General features: G+C 39.4%; 1 protein-coding gene across 1 annotated transcript; it reads right to left on the minus strand.

The window, feature by feature from the left end:
- RARS1 (arginyl-tRNA synthetase 1) lies at window positions 1–27704 on the minus strand. The gene is made up of 15 exons (XM_025867071.2): window positions 27612–27704; window positions 25804–25938; window positions 24092–24280; window positions 22596–22704; window positions 21966–22066; window positions 21272–21393; window positions 19922–20042; window positions 17291–17420; window positions 15837–15941; window positions 12408–12586; window positions 11800–11909; window positions 7609–7714; window positions 1420–1592; window positions 1027–1274; window positions 1–223 (listed from the first exon to the last, which is right to left on the minus strand). The coding sequence occupies exons 1-15, from the start codon at window positions 27675–27677 to the stop codon at window positions 114–116; spliced, it is 2004 nt and encodes a 667-aa protein (XP_025722856.1). The 5' UTR covers window positions 27678–27704; the 3' UTR covers window positions 1–113.
- Between the last annotated feature and the right edge of the window lie 134 nt (window positions 27705–27838).

A 27838-nucleotide genomic window follows, 5' to 3' on the forward strand; every position in this document is an offset into this window, starting at 1 on the left:
TAGATAGCTGACAAATTTCCTTTACTTATTTTTGTATCCACATGATTGTAAAAAAGCAGATAGTGTTAAATGGCTATTTTTGGTAAAAACACAGTGTTCAAACCTAAGAAGGATTACATTCTTTGAACAGGTTTTATTCCCAGGATATCAAACGCCTTGGCCATAACAGCAGCTACTGCTTCACAAAGCAGCATACGCCACATGTTTACCTTCAACACTTGTCCTGAGAAAATAAAAAAAGATTGATTTGTCTTTTAAAAATCATTACTGAAGAATCTTTTTTTACTTCCGTATTTTACTGAAAGATGAACAGCTTACCCCATCATGTTTTAGAGCTTTAACTAGAATTACCTCCACATTACAAAATAAAGATAATCCAAGAAAGAAAGGTGTTTCTGTTCAAGAAATCTGTTTCTAACTGATAAGGTGAAACAAGTTCTGTAATGATTTATCTTTCTTTTTAAACTCTTCAAGAATTTTATCTTAGGTGTCATGGTTTGATATAACTATAAACTTTAATTCCAGGATAATGGTGAGATTATTTTTTCTAATAAAGTTTCAGTTCTGAAGGATGACCCTCAAAAACACCCACTTGCCCTATAACAAATTACTTCAGTCTACTTCAGTAACTATGTAACCTTAAAGCCTAGGTAAGAAAAGATACCAGTTTTCTCCCAAGGGCAGTTTCCATTACCAAGAACCCCCAAAGACTCATTCTGGAACCCTGCTTTTGTTGGCATGTCCTACCCCTAGTCCTCTTCCAGTTGTTTTTCTATGGCTCCATGCCATGTGCCCGACGAGGGTGGGGAAACAACCTTGGGAATGAGAATTCCATTTATGCTTTTATGAGATCTAGTTGAGTTTTGTCTATTATATATGATATGGACAAGTATATAACTGTTTGGGGGAAAAAGGGGAGGGAGGTGTTCCAGTAACAAAACAAGTTGAAAACCATCTACACCCAATTCAAATAAATGCCTTGCTGGTGCCCTACCCCCCAATATGACCACTGAAAGAGACACTGACCAGTTTGTCGATCTTTCTCCACACAATAGCAGCTATCATAGAATTCTGTGAAAGTAGTTGCCAGCTCGTAGATATAATCACAGAGTGTGTGGAGAAATAAGTCATCTAAAATCTTCTGGAGAATCTCAGGAAACCGTAAAATGCACCGGCCTAGTTTCCATTCCTTCTCATGGTCCAAAATGATCTTGGTCTCTTGAGCAGCTTTCTGGAGCATCTCTTCATCAATATTGGCCAGACGTGCAATAGACCTAAGAAATCAGACAATAGCCATCATTCATCATTTTCTATGGTTAGGCACATTCTTCTCCACTTAAGAGATAACATAGTAAGAAATGACTGATATAAACTGGAAATCCTATCAACTGACTGAAAATAAAACACCACTACAATTACCTGATTCTAGTGAAGGCATACAACAAGTAAGCAGCCGTGTTTCCTCTGTCATCCAGCATTTTGTCAAAGGAGAAGATGTAGTCATTCAACCGGTTATGACAAAGATCAGCATATTTGATACAACCATAAGCAACAGATGTCTGAGCAGCCTTTAATTCTGCTGCGGTTAAGACCTTTTGGGGAAAAAAAAAAATACTTCACAGTTTACTGACCACTGCCTTTGTCCTGGTGTCTCAGGCTCAAGACAGGAATCAGAAGCATCTAATGATTTTCCTTCATCAGTTAATTTTAATAAATATCAACACTGAGGGAACATGGGCTAATCTACAAATAAAAGAATAATGAAATAGAACTCATCAGCTCTGCATAACAAAAAGTGTTTCTATGAGAACCATGATCTGTAAAATATGAAGTGTCAGCTTGAATACTTTCCCCACAAAATATTCAGTAGATATGAAATAGAAAGCACCATTAGAGAAAGACAGATACCATATGATTTTGCTCATGTGGGACTTAAGAAACAAAACAAATGAACAGATTAAAAAAACAGAACAAGCTGGTGGTTACCAGAAGGGAGGTGGATGGGAGGGATGGGTGAAACAGGTGAAGGGGATTAAGTCTACACTTAATCTTGACGAGCACCGAGTATGTACAGAATTGTTCAATCACTACACTATACACCTGAAACTAATAACACTCTATATTAATTACATTGGAATTTAAAAAACAAAACACGGTGTCAGGAGTAGGAGAAAGAACTCATGCATTGTTTTGTTAATATTTGGCCATGTATTCTGAAGCACTACCAGGCCACAAGTGATTAAGGTTCTGTTCTGGACATGGAGTAGCCTGTAATATACCATCATATACCAACCCTTCTACCAAAAGCAGCTAATTAAAAGGTGGGTAAATCATATGAAACAACTATATGAAGTCACCAGAGAACATTAACACAAGCAAAGTTTGAGGGGCTATATATAATCTTTGGGAGAAGGGAAACACAGAAGTTGACTGAGTTCCACATTTACCTGACCTTTACCCCTAGGACACTGTCCAAATCACTATGTGGTGGACAAATAGGGAACAAAAGCCAAGCAGAAAGAAGTGTTCTTACTGGGGTAAGAAGACAGAGTTGAGTTTGGGGCTGCCAAAACAGACAAAAATCACCAAGAGGGAACCAAAGAGGAGTGAAAAACTCTGTGAACGCATTTCTTTAAAACCACCCAGTGGCTGGCATTAACAAGGCAGGATTCCCCAAAAATCCAGCTGGAAAGAGCAAGTGGGTGGCTGAAGAACTGAGCAGATTTCAGCAGCTGTGTGAGGCTAGGGCATCCCAGCAGGAGCAAGGGGGAAGGGCACTAGTGAATACCCTGGTGAAACTCGAAGGGCCATATTTCACCAATAAGAACCTCACCCTAAGAGTAAAATTGAAATGCTTCATTCAGCCCTAACAAAGCCTAAGACTAAGACTGACAGAATTAAGATAATCAGCTGGTATGCTATCTGCCAGAGGAAGATTTAAATGATTGTTGGAGGGGCGCCTGGGTGGCTCAGTCGTTAAGCATCTGGGATCCCAGAGTCCTGGGATGAAGCCCCGCATTGGCTCCCTGCTCCGCAGGAAGCCTGCTTCTCCCTCTCCCACTCCCCCTGCTTGTGTTCCCTCTCTCGCTGTGTCTCTCTCTGTCAAATAAATAAATAGAAACTTAAAAAGATTGTTGGAGGAAGATGACATTATACAAAACTTTTATAATTTTGCATTCACAACACCCAGCATCCAGTTAAAACAAAAAACAAAAACAACCCAGCCTAATAAAGCCAATAGATGTAACTGAAAATCAAGAGGGGGTTGGGTGGGAGGAAGATGAAAAAGAAAAGAGAAACAAAAATAACAAAAGCAACTTTAAATCTGGAATTGCTTTAAATAAAGATATTGAAAAATACGAATTACAAAGGGGGAAAATATTAATTTTACACTGGAGAAAACTGTATCACCTTAACAAAGTGATCAAAATTAATGAACAATCGTTACACTTATCAACATCATGTGCCTCCTGAAACGAAGGATTCTAGAACTCATGTCTTGACAAGGTTGCATAACTTGAATTAATCATGAGGAAACAGCAAGTCCAGCTGAGAGACAGTCTACAAAAAGCTGACCAGTACCCTTCAAAAGTGTCAAGATCACAAGTCAAAGAGCAGGGAACAACCCAGATTTAGAAACATTAAGGAGACATGACAACTAACATCAACAGGTAATCCTGGCTTAGGTCCTGGACTAGAAAAGGAATATTCATGAGACAAATGGTAAAACCTGAATAAGATCTGTGGACTAGTTACTAGTCCTACATTAATTTTAATATGCTAATTTTGTAATTATACTATGCATACACAAGATACTGATATTTGGGGAAGCTAAAACAGTAATTCCTTGTACTATTTTGTAATGTTTTGTATGTCTAAAATTATTTCAAAATGAAAAGCTCAAAGAAAACTATAATTAAGGTGTTTGAAAAATTAGAGGGGTGCCTGGGTGGCTCAGTTGGTTAAGCGTCTGCCTTCGGTTCAAGTCACCTGGGATCAAGCCCTGCCATTAGGCTCCCTCCTCAGCAGGGAGTCTGCTTCTCATTCCTCCCTGCTCCTGCTCTCTCTCTCAAAATTTTTTTTTTATAAAGATTTTATTTATTTGAGAGTGAGCGAGCGAGAGAGAGCATAAGCAGGGTGAAGGGCAGAGGGGGAAGCCTGGGGAATCCGATTCAGGGCTCGATCCCAGGACTCCAGGATCATGACCTGAGCCGAAGACAGACAGTTAATCGACTGAGCCACCCAGGCACCCCTCTCAAATAAAATCTTTAAAAAAAAAAGCAGAGTGTGAGAGACATGTAGGATACACAGTCAAAAATTCTAACACAGTACTCCGAATTTTGAAAAGAACAGAATAGGGCAAAGATGCAATAATTTAAGAGCTATGGCTGAGAATTTTCCTAAACTGATGAAAGAATACAACCTACAGATTAAGGAAGCTCAGCTACTTCCCAAACAGGATGAGTATACCCCCCCCCCACCCGCAAAAACCCTCAAACCACACTTCGGCCTTTCTTAGTCAAAGTACTAAAACAAAGTCTAAGAAAAATAGTAAAAGTAGTCTAAGGAAAAGTCACATTATCTTTTTTTTAAAAGATTTTATTTATTTGAGAGAGAGAATGAGAGAGAGAGAGAGAGCACAAGAGTGGGGAGGGCCAGAGGGAGAAGCAGACTCTCTGCTAAGCAGGGAGCCCGATGTGGGACTCGATCCCAGGACTCCAGGATCATGACCTGAGCCGAAGGCAGTCGCTTAACCAACTGAGCCACCCAGGCACCCAAAAGTCACATTATCTTTGAAGGAGCAACAATGAGACAACTGATATTCCAAGAAACTATAGAAGCTGGAAGACAATGGAATACCACCTTTAAAATGCTCAAAGAACAGGGGTGCTTAGGTGGCTCAGTTATTAAGCATCTATCTTCGGCTCAGGTCATGATCCCAGGGTCCTGGGATGGAGCCCCACATCGGGCTCCCTGCTCCGTGGGAAGCCTGCTTCTCCCTCTCCCACTCCCCCTGCTTGTGTTCCCTCTCGCTGTGTCTCTCTCTGTCAAATAAATAAATAAAATCTTTAAAATAAAATAAAATGCTCAAAGAACAGCTGCCGGGCTAGAATCCTATGCCCGCTAAAAATACTGTTCAAAACTAAAGGCAATACAAAGATGTTTTCAGACAAACAAATGTCAACAGAATTTATCACCAGCAGACCTGCACTACAAAAAAAATACTAAAAAGAGATCTTCAGACTGAAGGAAAATAATCCCTGATGGAAGCAAAAACACTTCAGGAAGGAATGAAGTGCATAGGAAAGGGTAAATATATAAATGTAAATGAATATTGATGGTTTGCAACAAATAATGGTTAAAAGACTTGAAAAGACCCTTCATAAAAGATATATAAATGGCCAATAAGCATTTAAAAAGGCAATCAACATGACTCACCAGGGAGACAGAATTTTGTTTTTGAGAGGGAACAAAAGAGCAAGCATGCATGTGTGCATGGGGGTGGGGGGTGGGGGCAGAGGGAGAATCTTAAGCAGGCTCCAAGCTCTGCTCAGAGCCCGATCTCAACGATCCTGAGATCATGACCTGAGCCAAACTCAAGAGTCAGAGGCTTAACTGAGCCACCTAGATTCCCCAAGAAATGCAAATTTTAATCACAGTAAGATGCCACTGCCTTCACCAGAAGACTGACAAATCCAGTGTTGGTAGATCGGGGCAACTGGAGCGATCATCATTCATGATGGGAGAGCATAATGGTTACAATACTCTCCTTGGCAATTTTTAATGAAGTTAAGCATAAGCCAACTCTAGCCCTAAACCCAGCAATGATATTCCTAGATATATATCCCAAAGTAAAAGTGCATGTATCCAATAAAAGGGCTTTAACAGTATTGAAATTAACATTTTTATTCATAACAACCAACGAATGGAAACAACCCTAATGCCCATCAACAGAATGAATGAACAAAATCTGGTATATTCATACAACAGAACACTATTCCTTTTTTTAAGATTTTATTTATTTGACAGAGAGAGACACAGCGAGAGAGGGAACACAAGCAGGGGGAGTGGGAGAGGGAGAAGCAGGCTTCCCACTGAGCAGGGAGCCCTATGCGGGGCTCGATCCCAGGACCCTGGGATTATGACCAGAGCTGAAGGCAGACTCATAACGACTGAGCCACCCAGGCGCCCCAAAAGAACACTATTCTTTAGCAATAAAAAGAAATGAACTACTGATACACCTAGAAAACAACACCATATTTTATGAAGTCCTAGAATAAATGAAAGTGACCCATGGTGACAGGAAATTTTCTGGGGTGATGGCTGGAGTTACCAGGCATACATATGTGTAAGAGATCATCATGTTTCACATTTTACTGTATGCAAATTGGCCAAATAAAAGAGCCAAAGCAGTTTTTATCATCATGCAGAGTAAACAAATTGGTTAGATGACCAAATTTTCCACCTTTCATCTGATTATGCTAGATGTGCCTAAGCCAGAACTAAAAGGAAAAACTACTTTGGAGACACCAGCTGTGGAGACTTGGCAACCACCTAGCAGAGGCAGAGAGAAAAGCTATTTTACATTTCATTTTGTTGGCAATGGAAAGGGAGCAGGTGGGAACAATGTAGTCTCATGGCCTGCCTTCATGCTCTCTGGATTGTCAGTGATCTATCCGAACCAAATGAAAGGGCTTTCCCTCCCTCAAAGGACCTTCTTTTGTGTTTGGCTCTTTCATGTCTATATTTCATCCTACTCTATGTCTCTTTCAGTAATTATACTGTTTATAGTAGTTACGCTCATTCCAAAACATCACTATTGTTTGAATCTCAATTCTTGACCTTCCTATCTTAAAAAATGTTTTTCTTGTGTCTTTTACTCCTTTCTTGTCAAGTTTTCTTTATTTTGCTTTAATTACTCAAATTCCACACAAATCTAACCACAGTCCTTTTTAAGGGTGCTATGAAAGCCCTTTATGTTGTTGCCTACTCTGACAGCTGACAAATGGCCTTGGGTGGTAGATGCTGACTGCTATGACTACTACTCTCCCAAGTGCTCCCCGAAAAAGGAACTCAGCAGATGTAGATCCTACCGTAGGCTGGAGAGTCTAACCTCTTAATCTGAAATAGCTTTGAATCATTGGTTCAAAGTAGTGACAGGAGAATGCCAACAAGAAGCAGAGATACTATGCCACTATTAACACAGGAAGAAACATAGCCTTTAATAGCCAGGAACTGTACTTTCCAAACTAAATGCTCAGTAAGGAAACAAACTTACTGTGCAATAAAATCTGAGTAATAGAAGCTCGTCCTAAGTGGATTTGCTCCTCATAATGCTCCCCAGTTCTCCTGATAAAAACAAAAATGCAGGGCGCCTGGGTGGCTCAGTTGGTTAAGCAATTGCCTTCGGCTCAGGTCATGATCCTGGAGTTCCAGGATCGAGTCCCACATCGGGCTCCCTGCTCGGCAGGGAGTCTACTTCTCCCCCTGCCCCTCCCCCCTCTCATGCTCTCCTCTCAAATAATTTTAAAAAAATAAAAACAAAAATGAAAAAATCACAACACAACATACGTTACATGACAATCTGCAAACAAGGCTTAGGATTACCTTGTCTCTTTCTTTTTCCTTCAATTTGTCCATGGATCGTTTTAGTCCTTCTTCCAGAAGGTCTATGAGGCGCACTGTTTCACCTGAACGTGTTTTAAACTTCTTCCTAAAAAAATTTGAGTCTCAATTAAGTAGATTTTTTTAATTAAAGATTTTTATTATTTTTTGACAGAGAGATAGCAAGAGAGGAAACACAAGCAGGGGGTGTGCCGAGCAGGGAGCCCGACGTGGGGCTCGATCCCAGGACCCTGGGATCATGACCTGAACTGAAGGCAGACGCTTAACGACTGAGCCATCTAGGCGCCCCTCAATTAAGTAGATTTTGAAGCAGAACTTCTCTCTTAGAAAATCTTTGAAAATGAAGGTTTGACACTGCTTTATTCCAGTTGGCAAAAAGGGAAGATGCCAAAAGAAAGAGTGGTACTCTTAATTATCTTTCATCTATAGTCCTCAACTGAAAGCTTTCTATGCTTTAGGCTCCTAAAAGCATTCTCTTCATGTGGACCTATAATACACTCCCTAAAAGGAAAACAAAGACATTTGTTAATTTGTTTTCATGAACACAAAGTTTGGCTTATTCTGGCTTCTTAGAAAAATAAAATACATGTTTGCTCCTAGTACAGTTTGGGAACTAAGCAAATTCCTAACTGGAATCTCATTTGCATTTCTCTAGATAATAATCCCACCTGCTGAGGGTAACCAACTCTGGATGCACAACAGAAATCAGCTGAAGAGCTTAAGAAAAGCAGGCTGCCAGGGCTCCATTCAGACCCACTGAAATCCATCTCTGAGGATGGGACAAAAGCACTGAGGAGCACTATCCTGGGCAACATTACCATTAAAAACATTTCACAGGGGCGCCTAGGTGGCTCAGTCAGTTAAGCGTCTGCCTTCAGCTCAGGTCATGACACCAGGGTCCTGGGATCAAGTCCTGCATCGGGCTCCCAGCTCTGCGGGGAGCCTGCTTCTCCCTCCTCCCTGTTCCTGCTCCCTCTCTAGCCATCTCTCTATCTCAAATAGATAAAATCTTAAAAAAAAAAAAAAAGGCATTTCACAAAAATTGGATTCTACTGGGGCACCTGGCTGGCTCAACTGGTAGAGCATGTGACTCTTTTTTCCTTTTTATTTAAAGAGTTCTTTCTTATTTTTTAAGATTTTATTTATTTGACAGGGGAGAGAGAGCACAGCAGGAGGAGCAGCAGAGAGAGAGGGAGAAGCAGACTCCCTGCTGAGCAAGGAATCATGGACCCGAGCTGAAGGCAGAGGCTTAACCCACTGAGCCACCCAGGCGCCCTGAGCATGAGATTCTTGATCTCGGGGTCATGACTTCAAGCCCCATGGTGGGCATAGAGATTACTTTTTAAAAATTGGATTTTACCTATTAAACAGAAGTTTGCACAACACTGAGTTTAAATTTTTTTTTTAACATTAAAAATTCTTTGGGGTGGGTGCCTGGGTGGCTGGGTGGCTCGGTTGGTTAAGCAACTGCCTTCGGCTCAGGTCACGATCCTGGAGTCCCAGGATCGAGTCCCACATCAGGCTCCGTCGGCTTCTCTCTCTCTGACCCTCCCCCCTCTCATGCTCTATCTCATTCTCTCTCTCAAATAAATAAATATTAAAAAAAAATTCTTTGGGGTGCCTCACTGGCTCAGTTAGTAGAATGTATGACTCTTGATCTCAGGGTTGTAAGTTCAAGCCCCACACTGGGTACAGAAATTACTTAAAGATAAAATCTTAATAAAATCTTAAAAGAATTTTCAAAGCAATAATGGTACAAATGAAGCATGCTTTTCTATCCAACACAAAGCCCACCAAAATAATCAAAATACTTCCTATTAACGTTGTGTTTTCAGAGTTACCTTAGAAAGAATCTTGCCATTTATCACAGAATTAAAACTCCTTTATTACCCATGCTCTGAATACATTAAATACTTCTGTGGCTTTTCTTATGACATCCCCTAAGTAGTAGTGTTCAGCAACCTTCAAATCTTCTGCCTGATAAAATGTTACCCATCATAAAGCTAGACAAAATGGTAAGGGAGGCCTTCCCCTAATGTTGTCTCTATAATAACTGGTCTTTTCTGTTAGTCCTTATCTGCACCTGCCTTGAATTTTTGTGCATTTTTTTGGTGTTGGCTTATTCCTCAGACCAATGGTTCTGATATGAAGATCCGTATCTGAGTATCAGAAGTTTTTTTAAAAAATACCTAATACCTACTTTAGCACCTAATATGTCAATAACTCCCTTGGTGGGGCCTGGCATGTATAGTTTAACAGGCTCCCCCAGGAAACTGCTCATAAGACAGGCTCCTTCAAGGAAAAGGTCATGTTCTATTATCTTTGTGTATACACTGGAGCACCCAGCCAATGCCATGCACAGGTGCTCAATAAATAGGGGTCCAAGGAAGAAGAGGAAGATGACTAAAGGATAAACTATTTACTATTAAAAAACTTTAAAACAGAAAATTTCAGGGCACCTGGGTGGCTCAGTCAGTTAAGTGTCTGATTCTTGATTTTAGCTCAGGTCATGATCTCAGGGTTATGGGATTGAGCTCTATGTCAGATTCCACACTCAGCAGGGAGTCTGCTTGAGATTCTCTCCCTCTCCCTCTGCCCCTCCCCCCACTTGTGTGCTCTCTCTAATAGATAAATCTTTAAAAATAAATAAATAAAAAAAGAAAATTTGACTAAGAAACAGCAGAATCTGAGCATTTTAATGTATATACTTTAAAATACGGTAAGGTGCCACTGGTTAACTATTAAAATTATTTTTCTTTAGTGGCCTACGATGCCATAATTACATGATGCTGAGTGCAGAAATATGAAACAACAAGTAATCAAGGGGAAAAAATCCCTTAGCATTACATGATCAACAAGTTCAATGCCAAGATAAGAATATTGGTGATAAATGTAAATATAAAAGTAAATTTGATAATTTCACCCAACTGTAAGAATCATCATCTAAACATCAGTCCAAAAAACGAACAGTTTAGAAACTAAGAAAATATAGGCAATACTCAACTCATTGGTTAGTTTTCAAGCACTTTCTTAGGACAACCATGGACACCAAATAAGGACCTAGTGTCTTGATTCCAAAAAGTGCAGCTCTAGAGAAGAGTTCTACATTATATATAGAAGTTTGATGTTGATTCCAACAAGTCTGTGATCTCCATATAATCTGTATCTAAAATAATACCTTGACACACATAGCCTTTTACAATGCTTAATTAAGGCTTCTGTAACAATAGCTAACCAAGCATCTTGAGCAACTTCATGTGGTTTTTAAAACCATTACCACCTTTGTGTGATATTTGGGCTGTATCACTAAATCTAAAATGCCACAGATTTTAAGAGATATGATAATTAAATGGTCAAGTGATCCTAAGACACTATTAAATGCAAGATACTAAAAATTTTGTGCCTTTGAATTGATGAACACTGTCTATATATATATTTGCTTGTATTTGCCTTTTATTTTGTAAACACTGAACAGAATGTGGGGAAATGACTGGAAAATAGAAAAATTGGAAATATATTAACATGTAGGTCTCAGGGCACCTGGATGGCTCAGTCAGTTAAGCTAGACATCTATTTTTGGCTCAGGTCATGATCTCAGGGTCCTGGGATCAAGCCCTGCATCGGGCTTCCTGCTCAGCAGGGAGTCTGCTTCTCTCCCTCTGCCCCTCCCCACCATTCTTTGTCTCTCTCAAATAAATAAAAATGTTTAAAAAACAAACATGTAGGTCTCAAACTTAGTATTTTTGAGATAAACATAAAAATAAAAGCTGTGAATTTTAAAAACTCAACTGGAATCTCAATAAATGTGTATCTGTTGACCAGGTGTTCAATTGTGAAGGAAAAAAAAGACATTTACAAAATGTCTGAAATATACTGTTAAGTATTCTGTTTGAAATCTGAGAAGGTACTATGCCAGACTTTACAATTTACTCTTTATAAATCTGTTAAGTCTATTTCATTCACCTTTGTCCAAATCTCTCTAAAAGGCCACATTCTCTAGCAGTGATAAGATACAGGTACAAAAAGCCTCAGTTGGATTCACCATTACCACATATACAGACTAAAGAAAATTGAGCCTTTTAATTCTAATATGGTATCTAATGAAATGTAGCCTCTTCCAAAGAAATCTGGGGGTCAGGTACGTTATTAACACTCAAGACTTTCCAGACTTACTTGTCTTCCCCCAGCACCACACCAAATCCAGCATGAGACACTCGAGTTACTTTAGGGTCATACCAACCAGCCATTTGAGCAGCACCAAATACGGTCTGGAAGTGCACAGACTACAAAGAAACAAATAGCAAGTTACTTGCTAAGCTTTCTAGTAACAAACTTTTTTGTTTTGTGACTTAAAACTCTGTGCTTAGGAATAAAGATTTGTAAACTTTACTCACAAATCTTAGAAGGCAAGCATAATTATAAAAACTCTTCTTTATACCCAATATATGAAACAGTAAGAGCAGAACTGTTTTACTTTCTTTGTCCGAAAGTTTTTAAAGTGGCTGAATTAAGGGTAGCTTCGTGTGTAATAATTTCAATGAAATTTTAGGTCCACAACCACCCTTTCAAATAGGAAGGGTCACTGATGTTTATGGAAATAATCTGAAAAGCTGGGAAGTGTGACCAAATCCAAACCCTGTTTTTCCTATGTTCCACTGCAGTTTTGAATTTTAGTCTTTGGGAAGACTTATAGTCTTCCAGTGCCAAATGCCACAAACCCCACCATACTGTCTCAGCTCCAAACAGATAATTTAAGAACACAAACAAATCTACAAACTCACTTGTCCACTGTCCACCACATAGATAATCATATCTGCTTTTTCCTCAAATAGTCTTTGCTTAAGAGCAGCCAGGTCAGATGTATCATAGGTATAACCTCCATCTGATTTTACTATGGTTAATGGTATAGAACATCCTGGGACAAACACAATCTTTCTGCCATCATCCACTTGCACAAATCCTAGGAAAGAAATCTTTATTAATAATGTTAAAAGAATCCTGAAGGAGGGCGCCTGGGTGGCTCAGTTGGTTAAGCGACTGCCTTTGGCTCGGGTCATGATCCTGGAGTCCCAGGATTGAGTCCTGCATTGGGCTCCCTGCTCAGCAGGGAGTCTGCTTCTCCCTCTGACCCTCTTCCCTCTCGTGCTCTCTCTCTTTCTCTCTCAAATAAATAAATAAAATCTTTAAAAAAAAAAACCCTGAAGGAATATAAAAGATGAGTTATTATATTTACTAGAGAGCTCAAGAAATTACATTTCTCCCCCCGCTCTATGGCACTATGACCTACTATGAGTCTTGGAAAATGGCTACTGTCTGGGCACCCATGATGTTCTCAGGGCATAGGTGAACTAGCCTGGCAGTTTTCTGGATTCACACTACACTTGGCTCCCAAACTATTTATAAAACACCTCACAAAAAAACCCCAAAAAACACCTCACAGGGTGCCTGGGTGTCTCAGTCAGTTATCTGACTCTTGGTTTCAGCTCAGGTTATGGTCTCTGGGTCCTAGCATTGAGCCCTGCATTAGGTTCTGCGCTCAGCACGGAGTCTGCTTGTCCCTCTCCCTCTGGTCCTCCCCCCGCACTCTCCCTCTCTCTCATAAATAAAATCTTAAACACCTTACTGGAGGGCGCCTGGGTGGCTCAGATGGTTAAGCGTCTGCCTTCAGCTCAGGTCATGATCCCAGGGTCCTGGGATTGAGTCCCGCATTGGGCTCCCTGCTAGGCGGGGAGCCTGCTTCTCCCTCTGCCTCTGCCTCTCTCTCTCTGACTCTCATGAATAAATAAATAAAACATAAAAAAAAAAAACAAAACCTTACTGGAGCCCACCTACTCAAAGACACAGAAAACGGAAATCCATGCTCTGTTTTCAAGTTAGAACCATATACTTCCTCTGGGGAAATATCACTGCCTCCTGAACTGTACTGAAAGGAAGTGAAAACTGTACCAGGATCCAGGAAACAAACATGGTAGGGTTTAGCATTTGGAATAACTAGTGGAAAGAAAACATAAAATCATGTTCTTATATTCATGTTGAAAAAGGCAAAATTCTTTGATGCAATAAAGGACAAGAAAGAACATGACAATAACAAAGCTATCATTTGATTGCTACTATGTACGAAATTTCATTAAGTCTGCTATGCAGCAAATATACTTAGTACTGGTTTCTTACAGTTTAGGAATCTGAGGCCTGGTAAGGCAAAGGCAGTATAAAATGGTAGTTAAAAACAAGTCCTGAATGTGAAGAAAGGGGAACGCTCTTGCACTGCTGGCGGGAATGTAAACGAGTACAACCACACCGGAGAGCAGTACGGAGGGTCCTCAAAATGTTAAGAATAGAACGATCCTGCGATCCAGCAATTGCATTACTAGGTCTTAACCCAAAGAATAAAAAAATACAGATTCCAAGGGAAACATGCAGCCAGATGCTTACAGCAGCATTATCAACAATAGCCAAACTATGGAGAGCCTAAATGTCCATCGAGTGATGAATGGATAATGATGTGGCATATAAATAGAATGGGATATTCCTCAGCCATCAAAAAGAATGAAATCTTGTCATTTGCAATGACGCGGATGGAACTAGAGGATATTATGCTAAGTGAAATAAGTGAGAGAAAGACAAATACCATATGATCTCGCTCATATGTGGAATTTAAGAAACAAAACAAACGAACATATGGGAAGGGGCAAGAAAAAAAGGAGAGGGAAACAAGCCATAAGAGACTCTTAACAATAGAAAACAGAGGATTGATGGAGGTAGGTAGGGGGTGAATGGGCTAGACAGGTGATGGGTATTGAGGAGGGCACTTAATGATGAGCACTGGGTGTTGTATGTAAGTGATCAATCACTGAACTGTACTCCAGAAACCAATGCTGTACTGTGTTAACTACCAAAAAAAAAAAAAGCTCTGAGGCTAGACTGCCTAGGTTTGATTCTCAGACTTGTTATTAGCTTTATGACCTTGGCAAGTAACTAATTTCTCTGTGCTTCCTTCTCATCATTAAAAAAGTCCCTAAAATTTTATTACCTTAAAAGTATAATCCCTAGGCCACAGACTGTGATTAATAAATACCAATTCCCATTCAAGGAACCAGGCTTTCTTGGAGGAGACAGGTTAGCTGATTCTAGATCTGAGGCAGGAAACATACAAAATAATCTTAGAATGTTGTGTACCTGAAAGTAAACTATCAAAGACTATAGAGGTCAAGAAAAAGAAAAAACAAGACATCCAGTTTGAGGAGGCCACCTTTAGCCAAAACTGGGACAGTGAGAAATAAAAAGTGTAGGGCGCCTGAGTGGCTCAGTCGGTTAAGCAACTGCCTTTGGCTCAGGTCACGATCCCGGAGTCCCACGTTGAGTTCCGCATCGGCCTCCCTGCTCAGCAGGGAGTCTGCTTCTCCCTCTGAATCTACCCCCTCTCATGCTCTCTCTCAAATAAATAAATAAAATCTTTTAAAAAATTAAGAAGTGTAATAAAAGGTAAATGATTAAAAAATATAAAATATTTGGTGATGAATGGATCTTTTTAATAATGCTAAAAACAACTCAGCTGAATCTGGAAGACGCTAAGAAACTAACTTACTATCCTGAAATTGATGAATTTATACTGCTTGTCTTTTGTGAACTGTACTTCAGGGTAACCCAAAATTTTGTGGTAATGTTTGGCACAGGAGAATTCAAGATGTAATAAAGAAGGAACAACAAAACACTATCATTTTCCAACCTTTAATGATAATGGATCAAAGTCATGATCATCAACAGCTGCTAAAAGCAATAGGGGAAGGTCTAATAGGAAAATGTGTGGCTAGATCAGCCTGACACCTGAACCTACTAATCCACCTTAACACAAAGAAAGAGAATCAGACATTGTTGGACTGATTGCAAATAAACAAAAGACAAAGAAAGAAAACACAAACCATAATTTAAATCAAGCCTCTTCAGAAGATACAGATATGAGGAAATGTTAAATAATACCATGTGGGAAATTCTCTAAGACAAATGGCCCAGTTTCTTCAATAACGAAAGAAAAAGCAGGGAGTGGGGAGGGACCCTATGGATTTGCATAATTTTTAAGATGTATATTAAACGTACAGACTGAAAAAAAACCCCTAATGATTAAAAAAGATTGTAATATTCTCTCCACTTTTGCCTATGTCTGAAAATTCCCAAAATGAAAAGCTTAAAAAAAAATTAAGTAGAATGCCTACCTTTATCTTCGAATTCCTTTACAATGCCATTCATCCTGTCTTGATAGAAGGATTCCCCTCTCTCTATTAAAGAGATGTCCAATGCGTCATAGATTTTATTAAACTCTAGGGGAAAAAGTCACCAAATTTAAAAAAATTTTTAAGAATTTAAACAAATAGGAGACATACATCTTACATTAAGAGAAATTTATTATTTAACTGCAACATTTTAGTGGCGCCTAGGTGGCTCAGACGGTTAAGTGTCTGCCTTCGGCTCAGGTCACGATCCCAGAGTCCTGGGATCAAGCCCCACATCGGGCTTCCTGCTCAGAGGGGAGCCTGCTTCTCCCCCTCCCTCTGCAGCTCCCCCTGCTTGTGCTGTCAAATAATGAATAAAATCATAAAAAAAACCTGCAACATTTTATTTATTAAATAAGCTCCCCACTTAAAAATATGATAAAGAACATTATATACAGGGGCGCCTGGGTGGCTCAGTTGGTTAAGCGACTGCCTTCGGCTCAGGTCATGATCTCAGGGTCCTGGGATCGAGCCCCGCATCGGGCTCCCTGCTCAGCGGGAAGCCTGCTTCTCCCTCTCCCACTCCCCCTGCTTGTGTTCCCTCTCTCGCTGTTTCTCTCTGTCAAATAAATAAAACAAAATCTTAAAAAAAAAAAAAAAAATAATATACATATTGCCATTTTGAAAATGTAAGACACCTGTCAAAATATTAATAGTGAGACTGTATTTTTTTTTCCCTGTTCACATCTGTTTTCTACAAGCAGCAGGTGCTTCTTGTGTAACTTTAGAAATGTTATCCTTAAAAAATGTAAATGAAAAGAAAAAATGAACAGGCCTTTCTTATTTGAGATCAAATTAAAAATTTTCTTATAATTTTTTCTAAATTGTATCATTTACCTGCCTAGTCATGCATCAGTGATGCAATACTACCTATGGTAGCATTATAAAACATTTTAACAAACTAGTAGTGCAAAATAGCCATTGTTAGCCTTCTTTTCCGAAGATTTATTGGCTATTCTTACCCATTTATTCTTCAAACTGACCTTTAAAATTATGTTTGAAAACTGAAATTGTCTTATATCCTGTTATTTATTTCTCTTCACTTTGGTCTGACACATTTCTAAATAAATTTATTCCAATGTGTTTTATAGCTTTGGTTGCTACTATGAATAGGATTTTCCCTCTTTTCTTTCCTAATAAAAAAAAAATGTTCTTGGAATTGAATTTTTTTCCTAATTAATTTTTTTTGGTTTCTAAGAAAGTTAAAATTTGCTCTTGATTATCTTAATAAACTTTCTTAATAGTTGTTTCAGTGTCAGAAAATATTAAAAAAAAATCTATTTGCCAGTCTTTTAAAGTTTAACATGTCATTAAAGGTCAGTTTGCGTAAAGACCCAAGGAAACCACACGCAATGATATTTCTTGGATGAATGAATCAACGAAGCCCAAAAACTCACCTTGGCGGGAAACATCACAGATAAGTTTCCAAGCTTTTGTAATATCTGGATTTTTACTTTGGAGCAAAACTACACACTGGTATGCCCGCTTCTTAAATTCCTCCTCAGTATCAAATCTCTTCTTGGATTCCTATTTTTAAGAGGAAAAAAAAAAGTAATGTTTGTAAAAAGCCAGCCTTTTATTTCTAAAACAAAAAGCAAACACACAAACAAAAAAGGTGAGGAAAGTGAAAATTTACAACACCAGTACAAAAAACAGAACAGGTGCTCTATCTCAACAGTCAAAAATAGTTAAAATGAGTGTGCCAAAGAACACTATTACTCTTTTGAAATCATTTTTCTTGAGAATACCAAATTCTCATCACAGTGCTACCTTCACTTTTCCACTCACAAAAACCTTCTTCACCCCAATGATTTAAGAGTAATAAAGAATAACTAACAGGTAGAGCTGAATTTTCTGTGCTTCATCTTCTATTCTGGATATGGTCCTGGATGAATAACTCATTTTTTGTACTTAAAAATAATATTGCTTTCATTGTTTCTATCTATTCTGAAAGTAACACATGCTTACTGCAAAAAAGGAAAAAAATATATATTGTTAATTCTACCCCAACCTAACCAGGGATAACGTTTTGCTGCATTAATTCTAGACATTTCTTTGCAAATACATACCCATGTGTTTTAACAAAAACTGGAATATACAGTTTTTCTTTTACTATGTTTTATAACATTAGTTATATAATTGACCAGTCTCACATCAGTAACATATTGTTTTCAATTTTTTCATTAGAAAATACTTACCAAGACACACCCCAAAAAACAGTAACAACAAGAAAAAACCACACAAATGTTTACTTTTTAATGCTGTAATCCTATTCTTGGAAAGTTGTCTCTGAAACAAATAATGCAATATATGTTAAGGAAAAAAAAAAGAAGAAGATAGCAGGAGGGGAAGAATGAAGGGGAGTAAACCAGAGAGGGAGATGAACCATGAGAGACTATGGACTCTGAAAAACAAACTGAGGGTTCTAGAGGGGAGGGGGTGGGGGGATGGGTCGGCCTGGTGATGGGTATTAGGGAGGGCACATTCTGCATGGAGCACGGGGTGTTATGCACAAACAATGAATCATGGAACACTACATCAAAAACTAATGATGTAATGTATGGTGATTAACATAACAAAAAATTTGAGGGGGAAAAAAAAGGAAATAATTTTATGGGGCGCCTGGGTGGCTCAGTTGGCTAAGCGACTGCCTTCGGCTCAGGTCATGATCCTGGAGTCCCGGGATCCAGTCCCACATCGGGCTCCCTGCTCGGCAGGGAGTCTGCTTCTCCCTCTCACCCTCTTCCCTCTCGTGCTATCTCTCATTCTCTCTCTCTCAAATAAATAAATAAAATCTTTGGGTGCCTGGGTGGCTCAGTTGGTTAAGCGACTGCCTTCGGCTCAGGTCATGATCCTGGAGTCCCAGGATCGAGTCCCGCATCGGGCTCCGTGCTCAGCAGGAAGTCTGCTTCTCCCTCTGACCCTCCCCCCCTCATGTGCTCTCTCTCAAATAAATAAAATCTTTAAAACATAAAATAAAATCTTTAAAAAAAAGGAAATAATTTTAAATTATATGTACAAGTTGTCTCAAAGTTGTTTACTGAATGGATAAAAGCATTCCAAAAATGCAGGGAGAAAAAAAACCCAATAGGGATTAATATAAACTTCAGTACATCAACCCAACAAAACAATGTGCAGCCAAACCATATAGTAACATGAAAGTTGATAATGAAATGTTAAACACAATACAAAAATTATATTATCATCACAAATGATGTAATAAAGATTTGGATATGGATGTCACAAGTGAAAGTTGACCAGTGATTAGTTTAAAATTATGGTTTACAGTACATTTGTCTTTTAAAAACTATTCTTACATATACTATAACATTGTCAACTTATATAAAATTGAGATCAAAAAAATTTTTAAATACTAAAATGTCTTTTGATCAACAAACTTCTAAATTCACTTAATAATGGGTAATATGGTAGAGTTCAACTTTTAACATACATCAATTAAAAATGCAAAGATGGGGGCGCCTGGGTGGCTCAGTTGGTTAAACGTCTGCCTTCAGCTCGGGTCGTGATCCCAGGGTCCTGGGATCGAGCCCTGCATCGGGCTCCCTGCTCGGCGGGAAGCCTGCTTCTCCCTCTCCCACTCCCCCTGCTTGTGTTCCCTCTCTCACTGTGTCTCTCTCTGTCAAATAAATAAATAAAATCTTTAAAAAAAAAAAATGCAAAGATGATGGGGCGCCTGGGTGGCTCAGATGGTTAAACGTCTGCCTTCGGCTCAGGTCATGATCCCAGGGTCCTGGGATCGAGCCCCACATTGGGCTCCTGGCTCAGCAGGGAGCCTGCTTCTCTCTCTCCCTCTGCTTCTCCCCTGCTCATGCTCTCTATCTCTGTGTCTAAAATGAGTAAATAAAATCTTAAAAAAAAAAAAAATGCAAAGATGCTGTGTTAAGGGGCAGAGAGTTTAGTTTTAACCCCACAGTAGCTTCAAATACCATTTCGAACTCCCTAAAGAAAACTAATAATTATTACGAATGGTAAACACACAAATATTGTAACAATAAATGGTATCTAACCTTGTAAAAGGCCTGAAGATCCCCAATAGGAGGTGAAACTGTTAGGTAATCTGGAAATTTATCTTGCAGGTGAGCGATGAGCATGCCAAACTGGGTCCCCCAGTCTCCTACATGGTTTAATCTAACGCCAATCAGAAGACAATCATTTAAAAATGACAAACACAGACATCACATTTAGTACATCTTGTTTACTCAGTTGTCTCCAACTGGTCCTGCAAGCTCCAGGAGAGGCAAGGACAATGTCTGTACATTTAGAAATGTTTACCCACTGGGGCGCCCAGGTGGCTCAGTCAATTAAGCGTCTACCTTCGGCTCAGGTCATAATCCCAGAGTCCTGGGACTGAGTCCGATGTCAGCCAGCACTCTGCTTCTTTCTCTGGCCCTCCCCCAACTTGTGGTCTCTCTCTCTCATTCACTCTCTCTCAAATAAACAAAAAAAATCTTTACAAAAAAAAATATTTAAAATGTATACCCACTGACAGAGTCTGCACATAACCAGCCTCCAGGATTTGTGGTCAACCAGCCTCCAGGATTTGTGGTCAATGAAGTTCCTATCAATGGACTATGATTTGTTTATTGTGTAGTTAACTGAGACAGACAGGTGAACCAATGTTGATCATTACTTTATGAAAATTTAACTTTTCATCCAATTATCTTAGTGTGATTTAGGCCAATGTCTAAGACAGGTGAGTCAACGTCAATCATTACAATTTTATGGAAATTTAACTTTTCAACCAATTATCTTAGTGTGATTTGAGAACCAATGTCAGTGGACAAAATTCTTCAAAATGTGTCAATCCAACCACTTTACACCCCTTACTGTTTTTAACTAATCTCAAACCACCAGATCATCTCTTAACTAGATTATTACAATAGTCTTCTAAGTTACAGTTCTGCCTTCTTTGCTTAGTTTCTTCCCGGATGCCAGACTAATCCTTAATTAGATTACATTGCTCCTCCTAATTAAAATTCTCCAATAGCTTCCCATCACACTTAAGAATAAAATCCCAATTTCCTACCATGGCCTACAGGCCCAGCATAATCTTTCTTGCCTACCCTTCCCCCTAGTAAAATATAACTCCATGGATACAGGAAGTACTGAAGAAATATTTGTGGAATGAATGGGGGAGTTTTTCCTTGGCTCCATCCCCAGTCTAAAAGGTATCTCATACGCCTTTACAATTAGCATGATCCCAGTTTAGAGAAGCCGAGGACATAATTTATTTAAAAAGCCCACTGGGTGATTGGAAGCAGAACCATACTTATGAATCACTGATTCAGTCAAAGACTCTTTCTCAAGCAACATTTCCTATTTTCTATAGAAATTTCTAAAGGGAAGAGCACATATACCTTAGCACATCATATCCTGCAAATTCAAAGAGGCGGCACATGCTCTCTCCTATGATAGTTGATCTGAGATGGCCTACATGCATTTCCTTAGCTATGTTGGGAGAGGAGAAGTCAACTACAACCTAAGATAGAAAGAGGGGAAAAAAAAAAGTTTTTTTAGACAGTATACTTTAATTATTTAAAGTGATAAGTATAGGTACAAAGGCAATTATATATAAATCTATCGAAGTAACACTGTGTACATCTTAAATTTTAAATTTGCATGGTATGTCAATACCTTCAATTAAAACAATTTTTTAACGGGATACAGACATTTTATTCTGCTAACATTCATTAATAACATTTAAAAATAAACTCAGACTTAAATAACAGCTTAGGTTGTAATTCAACTCTGTTAGATTTCTGGTGGATCTACTTGTCCATGATTAATTGGATCAAATTTGTTTATACAAATAATCTATCCTCTATTTCAGCCAAACCTCATAAATATCAGCTGGCTACTTCAAATGTCTTGTGGAATAAAGTGAAAAGAAAAACCACGTTGCAAGATCCAGGCAAAAGGCTATTTCAGTTATGTTCATAACCCTGAATATTAATGATTACATCTCAATATAAAAAGTGACTGCCAGTTCCCTCCCAGCCCTTGTCATACAGCTATAAGGTGTTAATATATCATTGCAAATTGTGCATATACCTTTTTATTCTCTCCAAGGGCAGGCAGTTTAACACCATTCACCAGGAGATTGGTCAACTGTTGTGATACAAAGTCCTTTCTTAAGTGGACATTAATAAAACCTAATGAACAGTAAAGAGAGAAAAAAAATCAGATAGCTTCCTATCTTAGAATTCTGATTGCTCACTTCCAAAGACTTTCTCAATTTCAATTATGCTGGCTCTAGAATGCTGATAAGGCTCTGGCAAAACTTAAAGACTCCAACACCACCTGAGGCCCTCTAGTTAACCCCCTCTTCCAGTATCTATTTCAAACATTACCACTCTCTTGAAGCTTCCTACTTAATCCTGGGCCCCCCTTCACTCTCAGTATATGATTTGTTGGTGGACCTTTTATCACAGATTTATCTGCCATTATCCATCTCCTTTTTGCTAATGAAAAACTGAGTCACAGGGAGGTGAAATAACTCATCCAAGATCAGGTACCTCAGTCTAGACTAAAACCTCAGTTTCCTAACTCTCAATCCAAGGTGTTTCACCACCTTGTTCAGTATACCAGTTTAAACCTACATTTGTATGTTATATGGTTCCTTTTATTTCAAAAAGGACCCAACATCAATACAACTACTTAAGAAGGGTAACACTGTCATACCAGGGCCGGCGATTTCAACTTTTTCAACACATTCATTGTCTGGGAGGTGTTTGGTAATGTTTTCGGCAATTTCTCTTGGATTAACTTTCTGTTCCTTGGTTTTGAAGATCTATAACACAATGTAAAATGATTCATTACACAACAGAGTTCAGCAAGTTACTCAGAAATACACAACTGATAAAGCATGAGATGCATGTGACATTAAGACCCATCAACAGGCAGAAGCAAAGAAGTCCAATGACCTTGTAGATGGACAAATTAAAGCATCAAGCACCACCAGTGCCAAGAGGAATACAAAAGTGCCCAAGCCACATGATCTCCATTTCAAAATGTGCTGCCACTCATTATCTATTAACTCTTTTATAAAGATTTAAAATCTTTAGTTATGGGGCGACTGGGTGGCTCAGATGGTTAAGTATCTGCCTTCAGCTCAGGTCATGATCTCCAGGTCCTGGGATTGAAACCCACGTCAGGCTCCCAGCTCAGCAGGGAGTTTGCTTCTCCTCCCTCTGCCTCTCTCTCTCTCTCAAATGAATAAATAAAATCTTAAAAAAATAAATTAATTAAATTAAATCTTTAGTTATGATGCTGGTTTCCAGGACATTCACATTTGGGATTTTCCAATCATGAAAGTGTGCAATATTCAGGCTTGTGTAATAAAAATAGTACCTTTATAACCTTAACCACAAACATATTATACAATGCAGCTATTTAAACTGGGGAATTCTGGGGCAACTGGGTAGCTCAGTTGGTTGAGCATCGGGCTCCCTGCTCACTGATCATGGAGTCTGCTTGTCCCTCTCCCTCTGCTCTTCCCTTCCCCGCTCCCTTTCGAGTAATTAAATAAAAATTAAAAAATGTGGGCGCCTGGGTGGCTCAGCCATTAAGCGTCTATCTTCTGCTCAGGTTATGATCCCAGGATCCTGGGATCGAGCCCCTCATCAGGCTCCCTACTCAGCAGGGGAGTCTGCTTCTCCCTCCACCCCTCCCCCCTGCTCATGCTTGCTCACCTTATATATAAATTTAAAAAATAAAAAATAAAATAAAAAAACTAACTCAAAATGGCTCTTAAAAAAAGGGGGGGATCCCTCTAACTGAAAATGAAATACATAAGCCCACCTCAGAGATACCACAGCTGCATCATATATGTAATGGGGACACTGGCTGGTAAATGGCTAACTTGTAATCTCTCACCTTCCAATACTCATCAATAGCACACAGCAATCCTGGACATAACAGGAGGGAAGTACCAAGAGTATCAACTACCACCCTTAAATACTGAAAATACACATAAAATATACATATAAAATTTGAATATTCAAACTTGTGTTTTAAAATTAAAAACATACTTCCTCTTTTCTCAAGTTTTTCAGAACTGTGGAAAATGTTCTTTTCATTGAGAATACGATTTGCTACTATTTATGTAAGAAGTAATGATGATGATTAATGCTTAAGAAAATCAAATCACCAAGAATGCTTTATAATAATACAATCACCTGAGAGATACCCATAGCACTATTACACTGATAGTCCCCAAACTTGGGCTGCTGACTTGGTGTCACTACCAGAGGAGGATTTTCCAAATCTGGATATGCAGCCTTAATGGCACAACCAAAGACATCTTGCAGTTGGCTATTGATGTTAATCATAGTTTTAGTTGGTCTGGTTCTTTCTGCTTGAAGACTCTGAGAAAAGAATGAAAATGTCAACAAAATATTAAATTATCCCATACAAAATATTCCCAAATATTTTGAGAAACCTTCAAATGTCCTGAGAAGGTAACACACCAAAAGGTAACATACATTGCGCAATGCTCTCATATCTGGGAAATGCTGAGAAACATATTAGGACAACCATCCAGTAAGTGGTTCTCAGTCAGAGCATGTGACCAAAGTGACCAGGGAAAGAAGTTAGGGTGAATGAATGGGTTCCCACACAGTATTTTGTTCATCTACGACTTGTTGTTTTCTGTTGTTTGAGTACCTTGTGTTTAGCTAGTTTCTCAGTAGGGCAAAGTATTTGTCAAAGAACCAATGGGCCCCCCCATTACACTGACAGCATTCTGTCATTTACACATTAGAATATGCATTATGGAAACGTGTATTAGAATACTGTACTTTGGGGTGCCTAGCTGGCTCAGTCGGTAGACCATGGGACTCTTGATCTTAGGGTTGTAAGTTCGAGCCCTACGCTGGGTGTAGAGATTACTTAAAATCTTAAAAAAAAAAAGATAATAAACTGTTCTTCTTTTGTGTGTTTTTCCTCATACCCTCTACCACACAGACATCTAATAATACTTCTGAATTAAAATAAATACAGAAATGAAGACAAATAAGTGCAGAATAAATGAGGTAATCAGAAAAGTGAGGTATTTGGAGGAAGACTCCAAGGAAAAGAAATGTTATTTTAGAAGACTCAAAGAAAAAGTTATTTCAAGCAAAATAGATCCCAAGTAGGTGATTAAAAAGACTTCATGGGAGTGGGGTGGGCAGAGTCTAAGATAAATAAATGGAGTCAGCTTTGGAAAAAAGAATATAATGCCAGTACAGCCTGGCTGTAGTACCCACATACTGGAGAACAATTATCGGGGTGAGGTCATCCTCCAGGATGTGTCATCAGCAGACTTGAAAGGCAGGCCAAGAAATTAAAACCTCCACTAAAACAAGCTCAGTTTTTGACAAAACTGATAAACACTGTTAGATTATAAGGTTATTAAATAACAAATACAGCACAAGCTTCATGGAAAAAAAAAGTTCTGAAATATTAAGTGGAAAAAACAAATATGACACTATGAAATATAAAATTGTAAAATAACCAGCTTAGGGCAGAGAAGGACTGTGGGTATATTCTAATATTTTCTTTTGATAGAGGAAATTATTTAAAATTCAAAAAAATTTTTTTTTAAAAAGGGACTGGCATAAACTATTATAAAGAAACGTCTCAACCTTATTTTTTACTTCAAGCTGGTCAAATATTTAGTACGATCAAACATTTCAAGGGGCCCTGGAAGGACAAAGCTACACTAACTTCTCCATTACTTGCACCAACAACTTAGTCCTAACTAGTCTAAGGCAGGGGAAAAGATAGGGTATCTTTCCTCATGTCTCCATATTCCTCAGGGTATACTTTCTGAATCTTTGATAACAAAAGTTTTTTAAAAGATACAATAATTCAAATTACAGAATGAAAAACAATCTGCAGTACTTACCTTTCGAAGGATATTCAGTCGATACTTTAATTTTAAATTTTCTTCTCGCAACTGCTCCAAATTTGGAGAAGCTTCTAAAGAGCTGCAGTTTTTTAACCGATCAATTTCAGCAGTCAGAGACTTAATCTCTTTTTCCTAAGGAAAAGGCACTTTGTTCAGTCCACAGTCCACTTATGATTTTCGACTTCCATAATGTGATAAACTGTACCACAAACTTCTTCTTTTCCTCTCCAACGGGGCATCGCAGAGGTGATGGGATTGAAGGGACTTCCCTTTGATAAGCTGTGATTTTCCCTCGAGGCTGATTACATCAGCATATTATCCTTTTGTTTTTGCTTTTTTGTAAAAGGTTTTATTCGTTCATTTGTCAGAGAGAGAGCACAAACGGGGAGGGCAGGCAGGAGAAGCAGACTCCCCATTAAGCAAGGAGCCCTATATGGACCTGGATTCCAGGACCCTGGAATCATGACCTGAGCTGAAGGTAGATGCTTAACCAACTGAGCCACCCAGGCGCCCCAGCATATTATCCTTTTGTGTGAAAGAATTAAGTGTGTATGTTGGAGGAGAGGAACAGGGGTGTTAAGCACATAATGGGATAAGCCTTATATCCCGTTTCTTTGGTCTTAGTAAACCACTCTGATTTAATGAGAGCATCAGTTAAGTTCAAGAGTGACCAACCTGACTTAACTACCACATCTTAGGACTTGGGACTCTTTTAAAAAGGAAATGCCTTTTGCCACATTTAATATACTTCAAGTGCTTTTTGCCCTTTCTTAGACAAAATGACTTTTCCAATTTTTCCCTTAGTTTCCATTGTCTCAGGTCCTAAACCAAGTTTTTTCTCTAATACCTCAAACTAAAAACATGCCAATTCAGAAGACAATAAAGCTTCCAGCTTAAGAGAATTACTAAAGGGGAGATTCCTCACCTGAAATTTGAGAATGTTTACCAGGAGATAGCTACAGCATGAACAGGTTGCCATAAATGAGCATATATTATGTTCCACGCACAGAGCTAAACATTCTCCAGAAATCATCTCTATAGTTCTTTATCACAATCCAATGGTAAGGTACTTAACACCCCCACATTGACAAAGAATATATGGCTCAAAGCAAGAAAGAACTTGCCAATTTTACTTGACCAACTTGTATTCTGTGACTGCTGATTTGGTACACAGCAGTTCCCTTGATATAAGTACTTGAATCACTTTATTACCCCTCCCCACCTGAGCATAAAGGTAATGGAAGTGTCCCACTTTCACTTTTATAAGCTGTGACTGTTCTTCCCCCAGGAATACTGACAGTGGAGGGCAAATGAACCACTGTGTGGGTTTTTTTAGATTCCTCTTGCTCAGTATCAATGGAGAGAACGGCTGAGCTGCGAACCAGGACCCAAGGCCCCCCGCTCTTATCCCACTTCCCTCTCTGCCTGACCCCCCGCATCCTGAGAGAGCACGTGTGTGCGGGGAGGGAGGGGCACAGTGGGGAAAGCCTGCACTGGACACGCCAAGCTGCAGCGCCGCCAAGACGCTGGTTTGGGGGCTCTAGGAGAGGACAAGGACCTCTACGCCGGGGATGCTGGTTTGGAAGGCTGAAGATCATTGTCACATGGGCCTTGTTAGGATGGGTTTTTCCTCTCCCACTCCGCAGGGCCATCCCTGGGACGGTGTTCGCTTCCGAGGTAGCACAGACCCGGATCTCGGGACAAAGCTGCCCGCGCCTGGGGGGGTGTCCCGATGCTGCTCGTGGAGCGGGGCAGATCCTAGCCCTTCCCCTCCCAGCCTTTTCACGGGTCCCATGTGGTCCTACCTGCTGCAACAGCCTTGCGGAGCACTGAGCCACCAGACCTTCCATCCTCCCGTCAGCAACTAACATTTCAAGTATCCGGAAGCGGAAACGACCAGCCCCTCCCGGAAGCGGAAATCCTCCTTCTCGCACCGCCCGCTCCTGTCGACTGTGTGCCGCCACCTCTGCTGCCACCTGGCGGGATCCCGGCGACACTGCGGGGAGAACCGCATCCCCGGGAAATGTCGGCT

This window comes from Callorhinus ursinus, unplaced genomic scaffold (assembly GCF_003265705.2).
Source record: "Callorhinus ursinus isolate GAN/ISIS: 27379988/994484 unplaced genomic scaffold, GSC_fseal_2.0 scaffold3, whole genome shotgun sequence".
Classification (NCBI taxonomy): Eukaryota; Metazoa; Chordata; class Mammalia; order Carnivora; family Otariidae; genus Callorhinus; species Callorhinus ursinus.